The sequence below is a fragment of the Cheilinus undulatus genome, linkage group 1 (genome assembly GCF_018320785.1).
Source record: "Cheilinus undulatus linkage group 1, ASM1832078v1, whole genome shotgun sequence".
Lineage (NCBI taxonomy): Eukaryota > Metazoa > Chordata > Actinopteri > Labriformes > Labridae > Cheilinus > Cheilinus undulatus.
Window position 1 is genome coordinate 37,737,022 of NC_054865.1, and position 27,052 is coordinate 37,764,073.

At 39.3% G+C, this 27,052-nt stretch overlaps 1 protein-coding gene across 2 annotated transcripts in view; it reads right to left on the reverse strand.

Moving 5' to 3' along the window:
• Positions 1-345: 345 nt before the first annotated feature.
• Positions 346-27,052, reverse strand: part of syt7b (synaptotagmin VIIb) — a 191,429-nt gene continuing 164,722 nt past the window's right edge. For both annotated transcript variants that reach the window (XM_041784080.1, XM_041784087.1), the window contains 6 exons: positions 15,663-15,786; positions 6,246-6,513; positions 5,991-6,160; positions 5,563-5,677; positions 5,183-5,382; positions 346-2,044 (listed from right to left, as the gene is read on the reverse strand). In XM_041784080.1, the coding sequence (XP_041640014.1) occupies positions 1,940-2,044; positions 5,183-5,382; positions 5,563-5,677; positions 5,991-6,160; positions 6,246-6,513; positions 15,663-15,786 (982 nt within the window). In that variant the 3' untranslated portion in view covers positions 346-1,939. The remainder of the gene's footprint in view (positions 2,045-5,182; positions 5,383-5,562; positions 5,678-5,990; positions 6,161-6,245; positions 6,514-15,662; positions 15,787-27,052) is intronic.

Below are 27,052 nucleotides of genomic sequence, written 5' to 3' on the forward strand. Positions count from 1 at the left end.
CATGTTGTTCTTTTGGGCTGGGCCCGACTGCCACCAGACGCTCGCCGTCGAGCTACCCTCCCAGGTCTGGCTCCACAAGGCGGCCCGGTGTCCCTATTCTGGGAGAGATGACTCCGTTCCATAGGCTCTGCTTCATGAGGGCCTGTCACCACACAAATGCACTGTTGTGAGATGCTGAGCCATTATGCAGTTATTTGGGGGGAAAAACACCCCATGCAAATTGGCCTAATTGCATTAAGCATCTAATGAGGAGGTTGGTAACAGCACAACATACATAAAAAAAGATTAGCTTTCTGTCTGTGAGAGCTGATGGAAGTGTGCTGCAGCTTTTATTATGCACAAACTTTCCAGAGATCAGGAAACAATTTCAGGGTGGTGCTGAAGTAAACATACTGTATCAATACTGACTTTGATTAAACGTACTGTCTGTTATTCTAATTATTTAACATGGATGGTCAGAATCTGTGCAGGATGTGGATCGGATGTGACTACCCATTGTGGGTGCGGGCGGTAATGGTCAGAAATCCAGCAGGAGCAGGCATGAGCGGGATTAAGTAAAGAGTCCCGCGCAGGGTTCTAGTCAATTTGATTTACCACAGGTGGACTCCAATCAAGGGGTGGAAACATCTCAGCAAAAATTCAGAGAAATGGGAGGAACCTGAGCTTGTTATTATGGGGTACTGAGAATTCAATAAGTAGATTTATGAGAATAAACAATATTTTTTTCAACTGTAGCATCAAGCTGCAAAATAAAATTGAAAAAAGTGAAGGGGGTCTGAGTACTTTCTTTATGTGAGTATAACCTTAGTGACCTCCCCATGTCTTCAGCGAACTACAACACTGTAAATTCCATTCAATTCTTAATTTTCTATGATCAAGGGAAATGCTGTTTTCAACAATATCTCTAATTTAGCTGTTTAAGTCCAAAAAACTCACTCATTCACACAGAAACACACACAGAGAGCCTTAAACCAGCACTTCCACATGTCTGGAAGCTGGTTTTTTGCTTATTTTCTGTCTGGAAGAACGGGTTCAACTCCCTATTTTCTTTAAAGAAACAAAACAGAACTAAACAAAACCTAAATTATATGATCTTCCTCCCCGTCCACTAGGATTCTTTTCCAAAATAATTGAAAGGTTTTTTTCACACTTGTTATGGGACCAGCTTTAAATGTTCATGTTCATATCCTTTTTTTTTTGTTGTTGAACAACTTCATTTTGGGTTACAGCACATCACCCACAGCACACACAAACGACAAAGGGTCCAGCCAGGGGAGAGTTATTACAGTGGTGCTAGAGAGAGTGACAGGTGGAGTTGAGTAACAAAGTCCTATTCCAGTCTGATTTGATTTGCAGCCTTATTCCTCTTCCTGGTCATTGTCGATTTCCTGAAATGTTAGGACGGGGGCAAAGAAAGGCAGTGACGAGTTGAAGTTAAATAAACTGTAAGGAAAAAGTGGAAGATTCCACAATGGAGCAACAGATAAGAATCAGGCTGGAATGCAGCCCATCTTGCCACCACAGAGGACCATTGGAATATCAGTTTGATCCATTTTTGGTTGATAGTTTGTATGCATGGGTGGCAAAAGGTGCTGCTTATGTTAAATACCTATAATGTTTGACAAGGTGGAGGACAGACTGAGGGGTATCTTTTCAAAAAAGAAAGGAAGAGACAATAAGGAGAAAGTGAGTGAAGACATCAAAGACATCTAATGGATGAAAGAAGGGTCAGGTGGGAATCAGAGCTTGACAGGAGAGAAATGTTTGGATGGTGTCACAAGGACTGAGGGCGAAGGATATCAAAGAGGCCTGAGAACAAAGAGATGACACACATTATCAGCAGCCGGAGACTGCAGTTAGTGGAGTAGATGTGCTGAGGGCAGGGTGATGCTGAATTCTGTGGAGGAAAACCCTGTAGGCGGGTGGGTCCCTGGGTTCCTCAGGCCTTCAGAGCATGCCACTGGGCCACGGCAGTACGAGGGCGACCTATCATGTCTTTCCAGTGTTTCACTTCCGCAGGGCCGCTCTTCCAGGAGAGATAAATCTGTGAGGAAAAAAAAAGCATCACTGTATCTCTTGTAATGTCACACAGGGGTTGATGTTATTTGTGGAGAGCTTTTTCCCCAAAAAGCTGTGGGGTATTAAGAAAAAAAAAGTCTCACAGTGGGTCTTAAGTCTAGCCCTGCTTTCAACACTAAGCCTGCCACTCTAATAGGAATTTAGCTCAAATCCAGGGATGAAAAAAGCCTTAAGAGGGAGAGATTTCACTTTCTGAAAAAGAGTAAGAAGGCTAATTCTGACACTAATGAAGATCAGACATAAGTAGAAAATGAATCCAGATCTGTACATGTCACAGAAAACACTGCTCAAGCTTTCATTAACCTCCATTCACACACAACATATTCACCAGTGTGGTATTATAGGCTGCATGTTCTTTCTGGTCTGTAGAGAAGATAATTCATATAGTTACGATGCTAAGTATAACACCTGCAATCATACTATGCATGACAGAGAGCACAACAGCTCATTTCTGCAGTATACAGCTCAGATTATACATCTGGTGTCTGAACAAACAGGGATTTGATATCAGCTTTGGGGTCTTATAAGTATTAAAGAAAGAAATTATACATCAATGAATCTAATCCCCAAGGTACATACCTGTGCTCATGAATGGATGGGATTAGGTTTAAATAATCAAATCAGCCAGTATGCACAAGGATTTATGCCTCCTCTGGTGAAATTTGGGTTTAGTGCTAAAATTCAATTCAGCAGTGGGGTAAAATGAAAATAAATAGAATAATGCAAAAGAAGAAACTAAAATAATGGTTTATATCAAGGATATTGTGGTTGCTGATAAGAATGTGTACATGAGTTTGTGACTGTGTGTGTGTGTGTGTGTGTGGATTCTTGTGATGTACAGCATGTGTGTTGTCTCTTTTTCTAACTCTGTGTCTTTAATTATGACCTGCCAATTGGCTGCAGATGAAAATGAGCTTCAAGCTAACTCTGGTCTAAAATTGTATGAGGCCCATTAAGAATAAATAGATAACATTGTAAAAGACCATTTGAAACAAAATTGAAACAAATACAATATCTGACTGGTCCACTAAATTAATTTTGATTACTACTTTTGCAGGTCTAGCCTTGACTCTAGAAAGGAACTCGAGTTGTTTGCTTATGCTTTCAATAGCTATTAATCTTTGAGAAAATAAGAAATAATTAGTAAAACTGAGGGAATTAATAAACTCAGAATAAGTGACCAACAACATCAAACATCTACTGGTAGGCGTTGAGCAAACAAGATCAATCCAATTCAAACTGCTTGAGAATAATCAGAATAAATCTCTCATTGAACACAGTGAGGCTCTATATGCATGCTATATTTTCACAGCTGTCATACTGCCTTACTTCCTGGTCCCAAGCCTCACAAACAACATTATAACCCATCATGTCATTTTACAACCAGAATGAAAATCATGGACAAAAACCTGCAAGATGACACTATTGATGACACCAGTACTATTAAACATAGACTGCAGAAAGAATTGGACAAAGCCTGTGTGACGTCAGCCATCTGCTTACAACAGGCGGACTCAAACTGCTTTTGAAGCCAATCCATGGCAGGCTCCATATTGAAATCACTGTCTCAACCAAACTTTGGTTTAACCTAAAAGCCTGCCCACTAAGCTTGACTTCCTTTCAACTTGCTAGCTAGCATTCTGGTTGACAGAAACATAGCTTCTACCTGTTGAGCTATCTGTCATTTAAATGTGACGCGCCAATCAGTCAACAGTGAGGTTTTTCCTAAATATAATCGAAACGATTATGGTACCAAAAAATTCACCACCGTACAGTGAGATCGCATGAAGACATTAGCTAATGAGACACATTTGGTTTTTTTGAACTGGGCTGTAAACCAGTTTATTTCTAGCGTAAAAAACGGCTTTTTAACAAGTGTTGTCTGTGCGATTTCCGGTGTTCCTGCAGCCAGCGGGTGGAAGCCAGTGGAAACTTGCCGTATTGCATTTTTTTGCACTTCCTCATTGGCTTCATTTTTCAGGACCGGAGGTTGCTGCTTGCTTGAGAAACACAACCTGTTTAGCTTAGAAAGCTTCATTATCTACTGCAATCTTAAGCTGTTTTTTTAAATGTCTGCATGTTCTGGGGGACAAGGGGAATGATTTCTTCATTGATAAAAAACTTAATGGTCTCCTCTTCCCAGTCATCTGGTCTGGTAAATTTGTTACAGGATACAAGGCATCTAACTGAGCCAGGACACAGGCTTCAGTAAACGGTAACTGTAGCATCCCAATGTGCAAAACTTCTTTCAGACAATCATACTTCTCTTTTACAGGAGTAAAAGGAGCAATAAAACTGTTCCCACCCATAAATATTTGCTTATATGTCTGTTTATAAAGCAACTATTTCCAATAAAGCCTTCTATTTCATTGTAATTGTATTTTATCTGTCCTGAATATTTTAACTACACTGTATTTGCAAATTTTCTTCATATATCTTTGTTCTTTTCTCTCTTTTTGTTTTTTATTACAAACTTCAACCATTACAAGCCTCCCATAGACAGGTGTTGAAAGTTAGCCGTGCACCTAGGACCTCTGCATGATTAAATATCACAGCATCAATGTCACTTTATGTCCATCTTAAATAAATAAGAAACACAACAATCTAAACATATAAAGGGTTGATTTCACTCTTTCAGCCTTGATTTTTAATAGAACTTCGAGACATTTGGAAAAGCAACCCTGTTCCGATGGTGAAAAAGCATGCAATTTACAAGGACCATGAGCAAGAAGTCAAGACAACATGCCCTGTATTATCACACTGACTATGTTAGGGAGTCCCTTTTGCACACAAAACATTTAATACATGAAGACAATGTAAATTTAAGGCACAGACTATAACCTGCTCTGGGCTGCACAGCATGCTCACTGCAAAGCAACTATTTTATAGTAAAAAAGCTGTTGTCAGTTTCTTCTCTGAAGATTAGTTTCTTCTATAATCATCAATATAAAGGAGGAGTGGTCTGCATGCTCCAGCAGGGGTCAGTAGAGACTGGCTCAGTGATCAGCTGCTGACTCTGTCACAGAGTCAGAACAGCACAGAGAGGAGAAGAAGAAGAGAGGAGGAAGACGGAAGAAACGAAGAAGAAGAGGGATGGAGGTACCTTCCCAATGACATCATTGCGACTGAGCCTGTCCTTGTCCATGACGGTGATAATTATGGTGGTCTCCCTCAGCACGTGGGCAGGCACGTCAAAAGGGAAGGACTCATTGAAGACGGGGTTGAGACAGCGCTTCATTACCACTGTCTTCTTCTTCTCCACACGCTTGTCCTTGTGCATCAACCACACTTTTACGTAGGGATCTGAGGAGAGGGGGGATCTGTCAGTTTATCTATTTCCTGTTAGATTCAGTGTTAGTTTATGTGCTTTTATGTATTCAAACTATTTTGAAGTGAACAAAAACATGATTTTCTTGTTTTATTTTGAGGCAGTAGTGAAATCGAAAGCAAAAATAAAAGGAAGATAAAGAGCATTTATTTTACCAGAAGTGCCTCCGATGTCCATGGCTTTGAGGTTGCGGGCTTTGATGATGCTCACAGTGATGGTGTTGGCTGTGGGGTTGTAGCACAGAGACACCAGCAGATCCCCTCGACTCCCCTACAGAAATTAGACACAACAACAGAGGCTTGTTTACTTTTTATTGCTTTTTCACATTGTTCTCCCTTCTGTTGCTTTCTGTGTATTTCTCTTTTTTCTCCTCTGGCTGTCTGTGTTCTCATCGTCTACCTGTCAGCCTCTCCATATTCCCCCTCTATCTCGTCTCCCACCAGCACGCTGCCACAGCTCCCCTGGGAGCATCACGCCAGCCAGGAATGACATCACCCGTTACATTCTGTCCCGTCTTCTCTTTCCCCTCCTCCACCTCCTTCCCTCCCTCCCCCCACTTCTTCCTTCCCTTCCTTCTACTCACGCTGCCGTCGCTACACGGTTTCAGCTCCTTCCAGAACGTCTGCATGTTGGCCAGGTCCAGTTTGTTGAGTGGGATGGACACCTCTCCTATGGGGTCATTCCTGCTGAAGCGGTCATAGTCCAGGACCTGCAGGTATAGAGTCCTCTGTACCACCTTCTCATAGGGGAACCCTTAGAAAACAATGGAGAACAACATGTCACACCGATACACATAGAAAAAATAAGGTAAGGGAAAACATTTAGGGTTCTGTTAAACCTTCAAACAGGAAGGTCTCGTTCCAGTGCGGGTTCAGGTTCTTCCTCTTCACTTTGGTCTCCAGTTTGTGCTTCTTGTCTGGCAGCAAGTACAATTTGACAAACGGATCAGAAGTGCCAGAAAAGTCCTTAGCAGGTAAATCCTGGCCCTTAAGGATTTTGACGGTGAGAGTGGAGTCCTGAAAACTGTATCCAACGCTGAACTGAATACGACCCAGCTTCTCACACACCGGACCCTCGTGTTCTTCTTCCTCTGAACCTGGAGACAACTGAAAAAGGATGGAGAAGGGACACCTTCATTTATTCAATATCTTAAGTTATCTTCAGAGGATTTATATAATTGAGCAACATTTTACTGAAGGGAAAATTACTCTTTTTTTGTTTGTTATTTACTTAATTTAAAAATGATCAAATTTAGCTTTCTTTTCATTATTTAAGATAAGCATTCAAAACAAACTTCTCTCAGAAATCAAATTAATGTAGATTAATTTTGCTCTTTAAATGAGTATTATGCTCTCTATTGTAAAAAAAGAAACATTTTTCAATGCTGTTACTTATGACACTGATGGATTACACTGCATTATGATACAATCTGTGTTTAAAATATGAAGTTAACCACCTCACACCATCTGTGGAAAATGAAAACACTGAACTTCAAGCACTAAAGGCTTCTGGACCTCTCAGGTCATCCTCCAGACTCTGGGACCTTGATTTCCAAATAAAATGCTAAATTCCCTTTCATCTGAAAACAGGACTTTGGACCACTGAGCAATGGTCCAGTTCTTTTTCTCCTTAGTCCAGGTGAGACGCTTACGACATCTGTGGTTCTGGACTGGCTTGACTCTAGGAACATGACACTTGTGGTCCATTTCCTGGACCCGTCTGTGTGTGGAGGCTCTTGATACACTCACACCAGCCTTGATCAGAACTCAGATAACCCTTTAGCAGTGACCTTTTGTGGCTCACCCTCCTTGTGAAGGTTGTCAATAATTGTCTTCTGGACAAGAGTCAAGTCAGGAGTCTTCCCCATGATTGTGGTTGTGTGAACTGAACCACAATGAGAGAATGAAGTAGACTTTTGCAAAGTATTCTAATATTTTGAGATAGTGGATTTTTTATTTTCTTGACCTGTAAGCCCTGTAAGTCATCAAGATTAAAACATTGAAGTATTGAAATGTTTCATTTTGTATGAGATGAATCTAGACTATATGAAAATTTAACTTTCTGGAGAAAATCTCAGAAAACAATAACTTTGAAATGATAATCTAATTATTTTCTATTCCTCTTTAAACCTATACCGATGCTGATGTATGCATCCCTAGCTCACATTTCATTTCACCATGAGCCCTGTTACCATGACCCACTCTGGGACGCTGTAGGTGTAACATTTACTGGACATCTGATTTAAAGTAGAATATAATATCTTTACAGCTAAATGGCTTGGAAAAACATCTAATATATACAATAGACAGAAACATAAACTGAAGCCTTGAAATGACCATGCAGTTTTTGACAGAACAAACATGGGCAGGAGCTTTTATTATTATCGCAAAGCCCTCATCTGCAGACTGTGTTTGCTCCCTATAGAATAAACTACTAACCTGGCACACCAGATGTGTTTCACACATCCATCTGGAAAACCACTGATAGACAGCGATTGGGAAAGGGCAGAGCCTTTGAAAAAAACTCGGAGGGTGATTGGATGAACGCTCTGTTAGATCTTTATGGGCCAATCAGAGCAACAAAACACGTGACGTAGCCGCCACCAAGCTGCGCCCCTACCATAGGAGTAAACTCCATAAAGAACTGCATAAAGAGAACCATAGTGACCTTAGACATTTCAGTACACGACTTTTGTTGTTTTTGAAAAGAAAACAACTACATGCTGTTCTTTGTTCTTCCTTTAATGAAGAAGTGTTGTCAAGGTCTGATAAAACTGGTGCTTTAGCAGCATCTGCGCTAATGTCTTCTGCCATAATTGCACTGGACACTTGTTGCTGCTTGCGTATGTCATGACTCTGCTGAACCCGAAAGCACCGCCCCTCGACGCTGATTAGTCCTGTCACTTTGTAACCCGGCCCAAACAGTTCAGATGGGAGCTTTGCAAGATGGATTCGCCAGTGAGAAACACGTAAACAGGCAAATCCATCTGCTTTGCAAGGTTAATAAACTACTGAGTGTTTATCGAATCACGAAGAGCGACAAATGAGTAAAAGAGTGGAGGATTTTGAACTCAACTATTTTCTGTTAGTATAGCAAGCCATTCTGCCAATGTAAGAGTAGAAACGGGTTTTGTAAGGGTATACAAAATGTTACACCATGAGAATTACACCACTGTTATCAGCCCACTGGTTCAAGCACTTGGCCTCATTTACAGCATGTTCACGCACAGATTAAACACTCACAAAAGAGTTGACAGGTTGCAAAACACTAAATAATAATTGTGTTCTTCAATCCACATGGAGCACTCATTCTACACTCCAACATTGGCAAACACAGTGGCAAAACAGAGGCAACTAGCTGAATGCTATAGCACATGGCTGCCGTGCGATAAAGGCAGAGAGTGTCCATGGCTGTGTGGAGATGAGAGGCAGATTATCTGCCGGTAGACAGACCCTCTGACTGATGGCGGCGTGGCCTTGAGGGAGGCACAGAAAGCCAGTTTTAAAAAAGTGTTATCTGATTGGGGAAGAGCTGGAGGCATTACTCAAGGAGCAGTTCCAGGAATTTAATATCCAATTCAGTATTCTCCCACATATTTCTGATGGTGCTGCTCAGCCTCATCCTCTATGCTGAATATGATCTCTTTTCATTATGCACTCCTCCACCCAACAGCTGGCCCTGTGAAAGCTGCTGGGTGCCCTGTCTTTTTCCCAGAGTCCTCTGCTCTCATTCAATTTTTAAACTTTCCTCTGTAATTTCTTTTTTTCTGAAACCAAAACAACCCACATGCAGCAAATACAAATCCTCCTGGCACACAAACCACTGCCAGGTTTGTAGAACACTAACAGATACAACATCTGGTTATATTTCTCTGCTTTAACAAAACTATGGAAAAGAGAAAAACTAACAATTAATTGACTGTACTGGCAAATATCTATTTGAATCAAGTTTGATAAGACCTGTTCTTCAGCCATACTGACCTTTGGGGTTTCAAAAAAAAAAAATAACACAACCTATGAATAAGCCCTGTGCTCTGGCTGAATTAATTCCTCATTACAACACAATTAGGTGCCACAGATTATTTTGAGTCTATACAATGTTCTCTCCTGCTGCTAAAATAAAATACACAGTAAAAAATGAAAATAACATAATGGCAATGAAAAACAAAACAGTTGAGCTTTTACTAGTGACTGGCTGCTGTGTAGCCTACAGTGTCTATAAAAACTATTCACTTCCTCGGATGTTTTACCCTTTAATTGATTTTATAAATCATCCATGGTCATATAACTTGCCTTTTTTCACAAAAAAATGAAGAAAAAAACTCTTTAATGTCAAAATGAAAACATATTTCTATAAAGTAATGCCAACTAAACAAAAAAATGTAAGGTAAAATTAAGTACCTGCATAAATATTCTGCTCTTTAAAGTGACTGACCTAACAGAAGTCCAGCCAATTAGTGCTATTAGTCTCACAATTAATGGAATGGGGATCACCTGAGTGTAGTGAATGTGTCTCAAGTGATTGTAGTATAAAGACACCTGTGTCTGGAAGGTCTAGTCACTAGTTAATCAGTATTCCTAGCTACCATTACACCAAGAAGGCAAAAGAACACACCCAGCAACTCAGAGAAAAGGTTGTTGAAAAGAGGGGTGGATAAAAAATACAAGGCACATCCCACAGAGTTTAGTTAATCCATTATCAGGAAATGGAAGGAATAAAGCACATGTGTAAATCTGCCTAGATCAGGCTGTCCTCACAAACTGAGTGACCATACAAGAAGGAGACTAGTTCTTTGGTCTGTTGTGACTAAAATGGTGCTTTTTGGCTTTTTGGTGAACACTGAACACTGCACATCACCACAAACACACCATCCCCATTGTGAAGCATGGTGGTAGCAGCATCATGGTGTGGGGATGCACCTTGGCAGCTGACCCTGGAAGGCTTGTAAATGTAGAAGGTGAAATGAATGTAGCACAATACAGTCTTATTCAGTTTGCAAGAGAGCGAAGGCTTGATGGAAGATTTATTTTCTAACAATACAATGGCTCAAAGCATACAGCAAAAGCTACACAGAAATTGTTTAAAGACAACAAGGTGAAAGCCCAAACATCAAGCCAATAGAGAATATATGACTGGACTTAAAAAATGCTGTTTACGTCTGATCTCCATGCAACCAGACAGAGCTTGAGCAGTTTTTTTAAAAGAATGGACAAAACATGCAGTGTCCAGATGTGAAAGCCTGATAGAGACCTATCCACACAGACTTCGGTGCTGTCATTGCAGCCAAAGATGAATAAATAAATACTGAAGGGGTGAACATTTATGGGTAAAATGACCAAGGAGGTGAATACTTTTCATAGACACTGTATACCCAAAACTCAAAAATTGTCTAAAACAGGACCTAAAATCTTCTGGGGCTCACCAAAACCTTCATTTGACAGTCCTGTCTTTCCAATAACGTCATAGAAAGTTGCCCCAAAAATTAAACTTAAATGAGTATGTGATGCAAAAAACATTTACACGATGTCATTCCATGAATCCTTTAGCATCATAGAAATGAAAGCAATGTCAGAGTACATCCTGTTCATGGCTATGGAACAACCCCCATCCATCTCTCTCCATCTCTCATCACCTGAGCCTTTTGAGAGGTTGGATGTATATGCACTCTTGACTTTCAGAGCTATTACCCAGCATCCCCTTTATTTCCAATCTATGGAACAAAGTCTGCCTTTATTTTTTTTCTGCTGCAGTTCAAGTGGTTCAAAAGTGCTGGTTGGGTATTTTCAGCATGAAAGAAGAGTTGTGTAATATATAGATGCCTGTGGCAAAACAGCCTAGAATGAGTATTATCATTAGGCACCATCACCACCAGTACTGTGAACCCCTCAGACCCACCATGAGTGCATCATAATTACATACTGCTCAGACACATCTCTGCCATATTCTCCCTCTACCTACAGCACTGCGGGGTCTTTACTGCTAATTACTGAACCTCACTGAATGAAGAGTGCGTCCCCTCTCTCCCACTGTCTCACTTCAGGGTGATGATTACAGTATGTTTCAGTTAGCTGAGTGACTGTATAGGAATAACTAACTGAGATGATGATCTACAGGTGGATAATAGCTGTGATAAAGATTACTTTCTAAATCATGAAAAATTGGTGAAGAGGAAAACTTTCCATTGGACTTTGGTCAAATAAAATTGAAGTGTGTAGGCTTCCTTTTCTCACCATCTCTCCCAGAAACAACAGAGTATTATTTACAGTGGGCGGTGTATGAATACATGTAAGCACCTCAAGCAAAATGACTGCAATGGTAACAATGCTTTATCACAACTTTTGTCAGAAAATTTAAAAACATCTTGCAAACATAACTGAAAAATGCAGTCCAAAGCTTCAAAACAAGACAATTTAAACACCTGTCCATTCCAAAATAATGATGCTTAACACCCACGATTGTCTGGAGGTGTAAAAATGTTCCCAGACACTCTCCAATTAACTCTAAAGCATAAAACAAAAGCTGCTGTATAGATGGGCCATCATTACTACAGTGACAGTTCATCCCCATTTTGTCACATAAGAAGAGCTTCAGATGGAGGAGAGCACATTAGCATGTTAGCAAAGCAGTGCTAAGTGTAAATTAACAATGGCTGCCATGTGCACCTGCATTAAGATAACTGGCTCATCTCTCACATATAGCTGTAAATTTGGCTGTAGGACTGGATGGCATTGATGATGCTTTTACAAAAACAGCTGCACTGATTTTTCTGGACAATAATATTTTTTCAATTTACACTGGTACTGAGCAAACTTTAACTATTGATCAACACAAAATAAGTGGGCTGTGATTATTTTTGAAATGCTGCTCTGCAAAACTCACATCTAAACTAGTGAATGGGCATTCATGCATTTTGCCAAAGAGCATGGCCGTAGCCAGCTAAGAGGCCACCGAGGTCCGGACCTCGGTAAAACTTCAGAGAGAGAAAAACAGAAGAAGCCCAAAACAGCATGTTAAACACATATCAACACACCAGACAGTTTTTTATTTTGAAACCACACGCAGGAAGTTATCTGAATACGAAGTGTCTAAACTGCCTTATTTCACAAGAAGAAGAGGTTATCTGACATCAGGCCCGCCCCTGCCTAGACGTAAACTACGCATAGCACGTAGGGCCTCATCATCGTGGGGGGCCTCACTTTGAGCGTCTGTTTTCTTTTCTTTCTCTCTCTGCACATCAGTCTGGTGTTTGTATGATAAATATGATTGAAGTAATGTATATACAATGTTGACCAAACAAAAACTTAACCTGGTTGTTATGTTAGTAAATCAACCCTCATGATGTCTACTTTTGGAAATCAGTGCCATCCATGATCAATGAGGTGCGGGCCGTGTGCGCTCGCTCTCCCTTTCTCTCTCTCTCTCTCCTGACGCTTGCAGCACAGAAACTCTAATCACGTGTGGCCTGTATATCCACCTGTTATTCTGCAACTTCTCTTGTCAAAAGTCAGCTCCTACTATCCTTTTGTTTGTGAATTTATGGTAAAACTCTGTAAAACTCCTGTGTTTGTTCTGACCAGGAATTAATTGATGTCATAGAACTTCCTCGCGCTGATCAGCTGTTTTAAAATCAGATCACAGGTGAAAACAAATAAAGAAAACATATATTTTAAAGTGATATAATAAAATAAAACCTACTGATAATTATACAGAAGCAGAAACATAGTGAGGGAGATACAGCACAACGGATGAGCTGCCGTGTTAGGGATGGGGAGGGGTGCAGGGGTGTATTTCAGGGGGAATGGGGGGGGAGATCACTGGTTTATGCTAGTTTAATTCCCAATAAAACAGAGCTAAAAAATGTGGGATTAATGTTATGATGAAAATAACTCTTAAAAAAGTCAGATAGACATTAAAAATATTAACTTTATTACTGCAACAAGGAATATGATCATTGAACGCAATGATCATTTTTGTGACCTTTATTCAGATAAAAGTTAGTTTTGCTGTAAGACACAGGCCTGTGGTACTTTTTGGTATGTTATCCTTGGTGATGACTCAATTACAACCAAGAAAGGCCTCTTTTATATTCAACTAACTCAAGCTAAATTGCAATTTGCACAGACTCCGTATGTGTTATTGTAATACCGAGATGGTGGCAGTGGGTGTGTGTGTGTGTTATGCCAAGGTCAAATTCTGGACCTCACTAATTTTGAAACCCTGGCTACAGCCCTGCCAAAGAGTAGTTTTTTTCCCACTAATGTTATTAGTTTCAGGGATCTCTCTTGTCCCTTGTTTTTTCATTCTAAGCTGATGAATTCATACATGGGAGATGCACTACCTAATTTAGCTATCCACTGTATCCCTGTGACCTCTACTGTAGACATGATATGACTTCTGGAAGTTAGAAAGTTTTGTTTCTCTAAGTGACTAACTATAGTGGCTAACCACCAATGGCAGTTTTGATTTAGTAAATACTGCTTAATTTTTACAAATCAGACATCCAAATAAGTTATATTCTGAGTCCAGCCTCAGTCCACTCCTTGTGAAGCTCCATTAAGTTCTTGAATTTGCTTTGTTTGACAGTCCTCTGAAGGTTGAGCTCATCCTTTTGCTTGTATATCTTTTCCTATCACACTTTTACCTTCCAGTCAACTTCCAATCTATTTGCTTTGGTACAGCCTCTGAGAACAGGCTGCCCTTTCAGGAGTGACCTTATGCACCTTACCCTCCCTGTGAAGGGGATCAATGATTTTCTCCTGGACAATAGTCTAGTCAGGAGTCTTCCTCATGACTGCAGATGTGTACTTAACCACAGTGAGAAAATGAAGGCTCAGAGAACCTCTGCAAATCAAACTTTTCCACAATATTCTAATATTTTGACTCAAAATTTTTGAGATAGTGGATTTTTCATTTTTCATAAGCTGCAAATAAAAAAGAACTTTTGCTTGATATTCTATTTTTTTGGGATGCTCCTGTAAAGTTTTGTTCCATCCCCTTCAACAAAACACCGCAGGCTTTATTACTATGTAGATTACATAGATATGGAGCCAATAAAGTTTGCTAAATATGCTTGTGTACATTATCTGAGACCATCTCTTTATGTTGTCCTCTAACTCCCTGTCAGTAAAAGGCAGAGGAAAAATCAATCACGTCATCCTGACTGAGGTGGAACAGACCGCGTTCACACATTTTTATCTCTGAATTGCTCTAATGATCAGAGTTAACGTCTCGTACAATGAAAGACTCCAGGGTTCCTCATTCAGTGACATAGGGCACTGGAACTCACGCCCAGAATTCATACAAGATATCATGGGGTCCAGGAATAAGGTGGACAGGAATCTCATCTAAAGACAGTCAACAACTGGCACACATTTAACCTGTTACAAGCAACTCCGGCCTTATCCCAGGTTTTATGTATTGGAATAAAATCTAAATCTATACTAATAGAATCTATACTTAATAAGCCTGAGAAAATCTACTATGGTTAAAAAGCAGACATCATAGACCTTATTCACATAAATGAAAAAGAAAAAACTGTGCTTAAAGTGCTGAATTTAATTTAAATCTCCAGTGAAGAACTTAGAGTCGTGCTGATTCGGACAACCTTGTGGATAAAGTGGTATGTTTAACCTCTCGCTGATAATGTTGTGATGTTTTCTGATTAAAAAAAACTTCCTCATTCTTTATTTAGAAGGTCTCAAGTCTAACACACACTAATTGTTTTGGTTGGAAAAAATCTAATAAATGCTGTTTTGACAGGCAGATTTTCATAGCCTTGTCTGACGCCTACCCCCCAGCAGGAGTGATAGGCACTGAAAATAACAGAGTAGAAATAATCACTCTTCTCACTGATGGTCTCGTTTGCTTCTGTAGAAAATATTGAGACGTTAGTTTTAATATGAGTTTGTTCCTTTGCCAGATAAAAACTCATGGCAGTAGCTTTAAGCTACTTAAACTTGCACTAATACTGGAGTTTGCAATAAAGATTAATAGCTTACAAATTGTTTGAAGGTTTTTTCCTCCACTTGCATGCAATCAATTTTTATTTTTGATTAAGAACGCTGATCTGGAACTCCATTTCAGAGGCTCAGACATCTCATTTATTATGTTTTAAAAGTCTTTCCTGACAGCCGTCCACTAAATATAGATGAGTTCAGCAAAGCGGAAAACAAATGGACTACGGATGAGCTGGTGTCATCTCAATAAAATGTGTTTTATGCTGCTACACATTCACTGTGATAATGATGTGTGTTACCATGAGCATGTCGCTGGTGACTGAGTTGGCCAAGTCAGACACAGAGGAGTTTCCATTGTGGCGACGTCCGGTCTCATCTGGGGTCTGACCTCTGGGGCTGCTGCCTGGTTTGTTACCTGGAGTCCTGTTAAAATGAGAAAAAGACAAACAGACACGTTAAAATTTACACATACATAAACTGCAACATACTTTAAGTACTTGCATTGTTGGGATAAGATTGGATCCCAGCATTATAATGAATAAAATATGCCTTATCCTTTTCTCTTGTACACAAGATAAGTAAAAGAGAAATGCTTTTCCAAAGACTGGTTTGAAAAATTTGATTCTAACAAATACTTCAGACTCAAAATCTAATTGCAAGTCAGGCTTTGTGGATTGATCTCAATACCAAACCACTCCGGTGCTTTTGTTGACACATAGGAATAACTAAAGATCCAAATGTGGAAGACCCCCCCCCCCCCCAAAAAAAAAAAAAATACAAGCATGGGAGACCACTCAGACACCCATATGCCTAGCAAGGCGAGAGTTATCTTACAGAGAAGGCAGTGTGAAGCATCTTGGCTAATTTTGCTAGCTTAGAATAGGAACCAAATGTCGCTTTTCCTTCTTCTCTTTTCGTTCTTTCTTACTTTCCTTGCTTCCTCTCTCTCTCTCTGCTTCTGTTCCTTCCTTCATTCTTAATATGCAAAAGTCTGAACATCAAAATAGCATCACTCAAACGCAACTGATGTAAATGTATATTGTGGAGTAACTTCTTAAAAAAAAGAGTTAAACCTTTACTGGGTTTGTTGTTCCCAGCTCTGGGTTAACATTTTACTTCCTACAGCTTGTTTTTATTTCACTTAGTGGTTCAAACATTTATGAGTGCTTTTCTCCCATGAGCCCTTCCCTGCCCAACTGTTAGTACTGACACCATGTGGGGGAAGAGAGACAGCCCTTCACTAATGGATGCTGTCTCAAAGATGCATAATAACGGAGTTATTATACTGGCCCCTCATAGACTCAGTAAAACATTAGATCTGATTTAAGATCATCAATGCATTACATGCAAAATATTATCGGCATGTATCACTGAGGCAGATATGAAAATTTCTCCTGCTTTCTAGAACTGATGTATTTGTTACAAAAACATATAAGTTTGTGAAGTTTTAGGCAGGATCAACTGACCTACGTCAACTTAAATGTTATTTGTTCATCCGCATTCTTTAACCCTAAAAGTATTTTTCAAGTACTTAAGTTTGTGTTAAGGTCAAACATTTAGGTCTGAACAACAATGAAATATTGGTATTGGATAATATTAATTTGTAAATATCACCATTTTGGATATCAGTAAAAATCCAGTATCTTGCATCCATAAAATGCATAAATTAGTGACATTAGTGCTAGCCTTCTGTCTTCCATTTGTCTCAAAAGTCAGACTCAGATTTAACCGGGCACCCCAGACATATTTGTTTGACACATCCATCTAGAAAACCTTCCATAGATGGCGATTGGGAAAGAGCAGAGCCTTGAAAAAAAAAAAAAAAAAAACTCAGAGCGTGAATGAATGATCTGTCTGTCACATCTTTACAGGCCAATCAGAGCAACAAAACACGGGCTGGAGCTGCTAACATGCTTGGCCACTATAAAGGAGTAAACTCAATAGAGAGCTTCATAACACAACCATGGTGACTGTAGACATGTCAGTACAAAAGAAAAGAAAACAACTCAATGTTGTTCTTTGTTCTTCTTTTAACGAAGAAATGTCATCAAGTGTTGATAAAACTGGAGCTTTAGCAGTATCCACGCTGAGCTCTTCCGACATAATTGCACCGACCTCTTCTCACTGCTTGCATACATCACAACCCTGCCACACCAGAAAGTACTGCCCCTTGTCACTGGTTGGTCCTGTCACTTTCTAACTGGGCCCGAACAGTTAAGACTGGAACTTTGCAAGATGGGTTTGCCAGTAAGAAACACGGAAACAGGTGTATCTATCTGCTTTGAAAGGTTAGCTCAGATCAGCTTATAGGCTAATTAGAAAAGGTTTGCTAACAGGTCATTATTGGGATCTAATTCACCTTCTCTTGGCCTTAATTTTCCAGGATCACAGGATTCATACAGGTCCTGGTATAACTGTATAAAGTCTGTTTTAAGAGGGGGGTTACACTTAAACAATAATTTTTGAAGGAATAAAGGAAAAATGTGCTTTTCTTTTGCTTTAAATAAGTAATATTGTTAAAATATTGCCAGTATTATTTAGGATGGACCAATCGTTTGCCATCTTTAATGTGCCCCCCAAATGTGGCCGGGACCCCCTTTACCCCCCTTATGGGCAGCCTTGGTCAGGGAACACAACTAAAAGAGAACCAACAGACTTTTCAAACTGATGATAAGAATTCCTTTGGTTTAAAAAACAAGTAGACAACAATTATTCCATTTTAAGATGCATATCATCACTTAAAATTGAATGCAGAATCTTGTCAGATTTTAATCAGCACTAGTCCACCAATCTCTGTCTCACAGACACTTGTTGGTTTGACTGTAAACGAGGTTTGGAAGGGGCTGTTGTACAACCACAATACATTCAGCTATTAGAAGAAAATCCTCCCTGAAACGTAGAGATTAATCAACAGCACATAAATTCATTCTGAATCCATTCTGCTCTCAATCAAAACAATAACAAAGAAGACCTGTAGGGGAAAGTTCCTCAGCTCCACACATCTCCACTGCTTTCTTAATTTGAACTGAGAAAATTGTTAAAAGCAGCCTTCCTGATCTGTGCTGCTAGCTACATGAAAGACATTCTGGGATCTGTCACAGGAAGGCCACTTTTGTTGAAAAGACTCATCATTAAGCCTCTCTGGTTGACGTGGAAATGTCTAGTGGGACCACAAAACAAAAGGGGTGGGGGCTGGAGTTATGTGTTAAAGGGGGAGCTTGAGCGACAGAATGTTTAGTCTATAGCAGAATAAATTGTGGGTCATCACAAGTACGCAGCATAAGACTAATGAGATACAGCAACAGAACGGCAGCTTTAGTAGCAGTTCATGCTTCCTTATGTAGCAGCTTTGACATTTTTTGTCATGGTGGCCATTATAACAAAACAGACTCTTACATCGATGAAAAAAAAAATCTCCAACTTTGTTCTAAGTGTTATTCTTAGTATTATTATTTGTATAGGTAATAGAAGTAGTCAACTTAAAATGTATTTATAACGTAGGAGTAGTCATCCTCTAATTAATGTAGAAATGTAAATGTGAAAGTTTGACTTTTTTTTACCTTTAAAGAGAATTTCTGTGAGTGTGAAACAAGTTGTTAGAGCATGAATACAGAGATCTGATATCAGAAAAACGTGATTAATGAGCAGTTATTGCTGTAATGGAGATGACACAGGGAAAAAAAGCCTTTGGAGGGAGACAGAGGGGCAGAAATGTCGATCAGGTGAGCTGTAAAACTCACAGCTAAGAGCAGATGTAAGATTAACTGAAGGCATTGTGGGAAAATGGGCCGAGACAGAGGATAAATTTGACTTCTCCGTGCACAAGGGTTGAGAAAAAGTGAAGGAGAGGATTTGTCTTTGTTAAGACTCAGAGGATTAAAAGAATGAACAAAGTGAGGTTATTGACTCAAATTAATGTGAGTTTGAGGCAAACAGAGAGATAGAGGAGAGGGAGTGGGAGATGGGAGCAAGGAGAGCCGGGAAGGAAAACAGAGCTGTTAGCTTTGAGGAAAAAAAAGAGTTGGATGCTCTAAAACAGAGAGAAGAAGCAAACTGACATGTTACATGAGCAAGCAAAATAGAAGGAGGCCAGAGAGGCATGGGCCGGGAGATGGACGGGGTTTGTATGGCAAAGAGACAGCACAAGTGAATAAGAGAAACACAGAGAGCAGAGAAGGATACGGTGAGGAAAGGAAAGAATCAATTCGTCACTCTGTGTTTGTTTCCTGTGATCTGCAGGTCAGAGCAGCAACAATGCAGCTTAAATTATAATGTGACAGCTTCTTTCTCCAAGTGTTGCTAAAGACAGCCTATTATTCTAGTTTATGGATGTGCTGAAAGGAAATCTAAAATATGGCTGTTTTGCGTCTTTGACAGGTCGAATACATTCACCTGGAGACAGGTAAAAAGGTTCAATTACAGCTTTTATTATCAACCTCTAAAGTATCAGGGAACAATGTGCTGCCTGAAAATAATTACAGAACACGGAGGAGCCACATGAGTAACACCTGGACGTCTCACTGGGCCCCTGACTCACTCCACCTGTGCTGCGTCAAGAACAAGGACTCAATTCTTTCTTTTTCTTTTAAACATTTTAGCTCTCTCTCGAAAAAATATGCGCATTTTTCCACAGCTACTTTTACAAAATTGATTTTCAAAAAACTTGGGACACTGTATAAGAATATAATTGGATAACAGAATGTGAAGACTTGACGGAATGTTATTATGTCAAGACTGTCAAAACAGATATATTTTATTATTTTGGGAAAATCATATGCCTACTGTGAGTGGTATGCCAGCAAAAACTTTCATAAAAGTTGGGACAGTGGCAAAAAAGACTAGAAAAGTCATGAACTGCCTTATATTAACACCTGATGGAGATTTTGCAGTTATAAGGTTAACTGGCAACAAGCTAGTGAGAAGATCTGGTATAAAAAGAGCATCCCTGAGAGGCTGGGTGTAGCTGGAGTAAGGATGAGTGGGATTCATCACTCCTTGGAAGAATGCGCTGGAAAACAGAGCAAGTTTTCATCGATGTTTCTCAATGAAAAATTGAAAAGATTCAGGAGATTTCATCATCTACTGCACAAGCACATAATATCATCAAAAGATTCAGAGAACATTGCACTGCACGGCCCCAGAAACATTTCCAGAAGCCACCGTCTTTGAACACAGCTCACTGCTGCATCCACAAATACTAGCAGAAAATCTACCATGCAAAGAAGAGACTACATAGATCTAGGAATGAAGCTGTTGTCTGGGTCAGAGGTAATTTAAGATGGACTGAGACCAAGTGGAAAACAGTCCTGTGATCTGGTGAGTCAGTATATGAAATTCTGATGGAGATAATTGACACTACTTCCAGACTTAAAGTCAAGTGACAATATCACTGATTCTTAATGGCTCACTTTAGTTTTGTTCTAAGGCGGCCTTACACCTAACGACTTTTCCTCTGATTTCAAAGTTACTGACAAAAATCCCAAGTTGGAGTAATATTATGGGAGTCCTGCTAAAGTCGCAGCTCGCTCCTATTGTCTCAGTCATTAGGTGTAAGGTGGTCATAACTTGATCTGAGCAGTTTTAAGGCAGTCTTTCTTCAGTCTTGGTCTTATGATAGTATCAAATGTGTTTGATATTGTCAAGTCTTAAGTCTGGTCTTATGCAAGTTGTGTTTTTTCAGTGACATGACCGTCATCCACAACCGATGGGAGCCAGTGTTGTGCGTAAGCACATTAAATCACTTTATTTTTCAAACCATAAACGTGAGAGTAGATCAGTCTGGAGCCTCTGAATGTCCACTCAGACTTCTCTGCACCTGTGTGTTTGTGTGCCTTGTCCACATTCCAGGCTGACATGACAGGTACTGTAAACTGGCATTGGGATTTCAAAGTAAAAGCCTGATCAGTTTGTTTCTGTAATGAGACAACTCACGTTTTCATGCGGTACTTTAATTCTGAAGTGTTTCCAGGATAGTTCTTGGTTATTGCAGTAACATTCAAAGTTTCTTCGGTGTTTTAACTATCTTTTCGTTTCTACTCAATGTTAATGATTTCAAAACATTGGACTGTAATAGATATTATCTTATATTTGATCTCCATCTCCTTCTACATCTTGTTCTCTGCAAAAAAATCTTATTGTGAATTTCCACCAGATGCATGATGGGAAATAATCTCAAAAGTAATTGTATTGTAGTCTTGTAGTCAGTGACCTGCAGTCTTCGCAAAATTTTAGTCTGAGACTAAAAACTCAGAGACCTGCAGAAAAAATGTCTTTAGATGTGAGAGGGTCTCAGATGTCAGACTTTTCAGAGTCTTTTAAGAGTTTCAGCAAAGTCCTCTGGTGTAAGGCCGGCCTTAGGCTAGTTTTTTGTCTCTGTCTAAGCCTGCATGCTCAAACAGCTGATCAGGAGATGATGATGATGATGATGGGTTGGAAGATAAGTATATTGCCATGACAGCCATGAATTTGTCTTCCATTTGTTGTTTTGTTGTTTCTCTTGTCCCTCTTTCTGCATCCCCCTCTTCTCTCTTCCTACCTCCTAGTTAATGCTGTGAGTCATCCAAGAATGCTCTAATGAGTAAATTGTGGTCATGGTTTTGATTGAGAGTCCTCTGGAAGCAGAATTTATGTACTATGTGTTTAATTCTTGTTCTGATTTATATAATGATGCAAAAATGAATTTTGTAATGTCTGGACCAAATTCTTGTGATGGTTTTTTATTTTGCAGGATTACTTGCATTTATGTTAAATTATATAACAATTTTAGTCTAGATTTGTTATATCTGGATGTTTTAAAAGGTGCCCACATAATTTTAATGTATGAAAAATGTTTCTGTATTGCAAACAAAAACAAACAAATAAGCAAGTTGGGACTCTTCCAGTTTTTGCTGGTAGTATCTGAGATTCCCTTGTGTGAAAACTGAAAACTATTCCCCTCTCTATCCTTGACAACAGAATGAGAGAAAAACTGACTCAGTAATTCTCAGGGTCAAAATATTCAACCTCTCTGGTGTCCTGAAGGATTTCTTTTCATCCCTTTCAGCCTGTTATTTCAATTTATTCAAACCAAAACGACCAAATGAAAGCACACTGTTACCTTTAAAGAAAGAGAGATTCTTAAAAGGTTTAAACATCTTTGAAACAGTCTTGTGTTGGAATTATGTGGCCACACATCAGGACAATTATCACTTTCATTTTTGAACATGTTTTTTTCATCCATGTTTTAAAAGACACATACATGTTCAGACTTACCTTTCCAGTGAGTGGGAGCTGTATGGACTGTTTTAAAATGATCAGGTCCAAGGTGAATTTAATTTTCTCACATTTACTTTGAGCTCCTAACACTAAAAATTCAGCAGCACATGTAATGCATGGAAATTTAAAACTCCCATTATCAGTTTCACTAAGGTTATTCACAAGGGTATTTCAAAAACCTTCCATGTAGATTTTATGGTACAACAGAAGTTCAGGGCCGCACATTTAAAAAATAAAAACCCTGCAGGATCAGAGTATCCTTTCAAATGTGCCCTTCCTTCACCATCTCTCTATCACGGGTTCGATTGCAGCTGAGACACATGGATGACTCTTCAGAGGCGTCCATATCTCAGTGCTAGCACATAATGTATGCCTGTCAGCCGGGTCTTTACACACAATGTCTATAAAGGCTTACTTCTTAGAGGGCTTGGCTCAATGACAGCACACTGAGCTCTATTAAATCAACGCCCAACACACAAGACAGGGACCACATGAATCTTAAACTATCAACTTAAACACAGCCAGGAAATCCTCCCTTTATGTACACTGGAGATCTGTGCTTCATTGTCCAACTGAACATGGCTTGACAAACACATGTTTGAGCACAATGTGGTGTCCCTGAATGAATAGATCGCATGTCTTTTTTTCTGAACTGTACATCGACTCCTTTGTCTCCTGAATGCACACTAAACACGATATGAATATGAACAAGCTGTGAATGATGGTAAATGATCAGAGCAGAAAATGGAAATGTTCCTTTGTATTCAGCAAGGGAAATGGAGAAACATAATGGGCTGTTTTGGAAAAAGATAACTGATCAAAAGTAATGGTTAAACAGGCAGTTAAGCAGGTGAATATGTGAAGACAACATCTGACAGAAGGATGAAAATTCAATCTCAAGAGTTCTACTTTCATTATAGAGAGCAAAAATAAAAAATATGATTGCTTAAATTAAATAGCCTTCTTTTCAACAAAATAGAAAACTTGATTTCACAGTGGCTTCATTTTCATCAAGTATTTGAAATGTACTGACCAGTCAGTGACAATTTTTAAATTTGCTCTAGCTTTAATATCTTTAGTAAAGACAATACACTTATTCCTTTACACAGTTGTCTACACTCACCGACCACTTCATTAGGTATACTTGTTTCACTGCTCATTAACACAAATCCTGATCTAGCCAATCACTTGACAGAAATCAGTGCATTTAGGTATGTGGACATGGTCAAGACAATCTGTTCAAGTTCAAATCAAACAGAATGGAGAAGGGGGATGATTTCAGTGACTTTTAATGTGCGGGCTCGTCCAAGTATTGTAGTAACTGCTGAACTACTCAGATTCTCACTAACAGCCACCTCTAGGGTTTATAGAGAATGGTTTAAAAATGAGGAAATATCCAGTGAGTGGCAGCTATCAGGGTCAAAATGCCTTATTGATGACAGAAGTCAAGGAATGATCAGACTGGTTCAAAAAAGAGACAAAAACTGAAATAGCCACTGGTTACAACAGAGGCATGCAGAAGAGCATCTCTGAACACATAACATGTTAAACCTGAAGCAGACGGGCTCCAGCAGCTAGAGATCACTAGATAAACCAGATAAAAGACGACTGTAAAAATGTTGTCTGGTCTGATGAGACATTTGGATGGTAGGGTCAGAATTTGGTCTAAACAATTTGAAAGTCAGTCACACAACAATGGCATGTTCGACGTCACTCCCCCTTTCTTCCTCACTCTGATGCTCAGCTTGAACTTCAAATGACTGTCTTGACCATGTCACATGCCTATAAGCATCGATTGCTGCCTTTTACTTGGCTAATTTGATATTTGTGTTTACTCCTCAGAATTCCAGGTAAAATTAGTCAAAACTCCTACACAGGAACACCCACATTAAATCAAAAGCTGTGTTTGAACCAACTGGTACAAGCACAAACAAGGTGTCTTTAGAAAAGACAAATTATTTTATTATTTTCAATAAACAGGAGAACTCAATGTGAAATAATTATTAGCTGTAACTTAAATTATAACCTCACTGTGTAAAAATAAGAAGACAAAAGCAAAACTTCAAAATGCAATTCTTTAAAGAAACTAGTGTGTAAAATGCGTGTAGTTTATTTTAATGAAAAAGATGTTTGTGGGAAACTCATTAGAACAGAGTATGCCTGAAGACTACTTTTAAGAATCATAACAATATGATTCTTTATCTTTCTAATTTGGACTTACACACTTTTCTCAAAGATGTTTATTAGACCTGTAAAGCTGTGGTTTAGGCTTGCCATAGGCTTGCCACTCCAGATAAATCAGTGGTGACATGAAAGGAAAATAAAGACCTGCTGCTGCACCCAGTGTCCTTTAATCGCAATTGTTGACACAGTAACTGCCTTCAGGATGTGAAGCCATTGGGTGTGGTGAAGGGAGAGTTTATTCATGCATGAAAATATACGTATTCACTCCTCATGCACCTGCAAATATACACACACACAAAGCCATAGGCTGCAAAGGGACACTGATGACACAGTGTCTGTAAAAAGTGTTCCCCCCCTTGGATGTTTTACCCTTTTATGGATTTTATAATCAATCATGGTCCATATAATTGGGTTTTTGACAAAAAATACAAAAAACTCTTTGATGGCAAAGTGAAAACAGATTTCTACAAAGTGATGTCAATTAAATAAAAATACGCAATATAAAATAAGTTACTTCACAAATATTTACCCTCCATTAAAGTGACTGACATAATTCGAGGTCTAGCCAATTTGTGCTAGTACTCTCACAATTAGTGAAATGGGGATCACCTGAGTGCTTTGTATGTGTCTAAAGTGACTGTAGTATAAAGATACCTGTGTCTGCAAGGTCCAGTCAATGGTTAATAAGCATACCTACCTAGCTACCATTACACCATGAAGATAAAAATCAGGGGATGGATACAAAAAAGGTCCAAGGCACTAAAAATCCCCCAGAGTTCAGTTAAATCCATCATCAAGAAATAGAAGTAAAATGGCAGATGTGTAATTCTGCCACGATCAGACCAGAGTTACAAGATTCAGTAGCCAAAATGAGACCAAATTGGTACTTTTTGTTTGGTGGAAACCAAACACTGCACATCATCACACACACACCACCCTCACGGTGGTTTCAGCATCATGTTGTGTGGATGCTTCTTGGCAGCTGGCCCTGGGAGTTTTGCAAAGGTAGATGGTAAAATGAATGTCGCAAAATAAGGAAAATCCTGGAGGACAGTCTTATTCAGTGCAAGAGAATTACAGCTTGGGGAAAGATTTATTTTCCCAGAAGACAATGACCTGAAATAACAGTGAAAGGTACACAGACATGGTTCAAAAACAACAAGGTGAATGTTCTGGAGTGGCTGAGTCAAAACCCAGACCTCAGTCCAATAGAGAATTTGTGGCTGGACTTGAAAAGGGCTGTTTGCGCCCGATCACTGTGCAACCTGACAGAGCTTAAGCAGTTTTGCACAGAAGAATGGAATAAAATTGCAGTGTCCAGATGTAGAAGCCTGACTGAGACCTATCCACACAGACTCAGTGCTGTGATTGCAGCCAGATGTGCATCTGCAACACTGACTTGAAGGGGGTGAATATCTATGCAGTGACACCTTATACTTTACAAGTTTTGTATTTTATTGACATTACTTTGCAGAATTCTGTTTTCATCTGGACATTAAATAGGTTGGAGTAATCGTTTTTTTGTCAAAAAAAAAAGCCAAATTATATGGACCATAATTGGTTTAAAAAAATTAATAAAAGGGGAAAACATCCAAGGAGGTAAACACTCTTTATTGGCACTGTTCCAAATATCCAGACAATCAAACAAACTAAAATAAGCTACTTTACTCAGAAATATAAAGACAATCATGAAAAATGTTTTAGGAATAAAGTAGCACTCGCTGCATGTTCCTCATGCAGCACAGACTAACTTTTGTCCAAACTGAAGGAAAAGTGTGCAGCTGTCCAAAACACAACAGCAGTTACATAATTCATTCTTTAGAGGTTGTTGTAACCATGACTACAGAAATGTGTGCTCCCACTTAAGGTTGTACTCACTACTGTCATGCATTTTACTCAGGGTTGCAGTAACCATGGTAACAGGAGCCTTCAAAAGAGTGCAGTGAAAAAATCCAAGAAAAGTTCCACAGAGAGGGGCATACATTGAAAATAGCACAAAGCCCACAGGGCAAAGGGACCAAACATTTAGAAAGGCTTTGAAACACTCTCCTGGAACACACTATGACTTCTCTCATACCTACACTTCTCCTCACCCTCAGTGACCCTGTGAACACACCACACACAAACACCACTGGGTATGTGTGTGAGCTCATGCTGAAAATGACTGAATCATAAAAGGCAAAAAATGCAGAACAACCTACAGCTAAACAACAAGCAATGACAGAGAAAGCAAGCCTGGAGTTACCTTCTT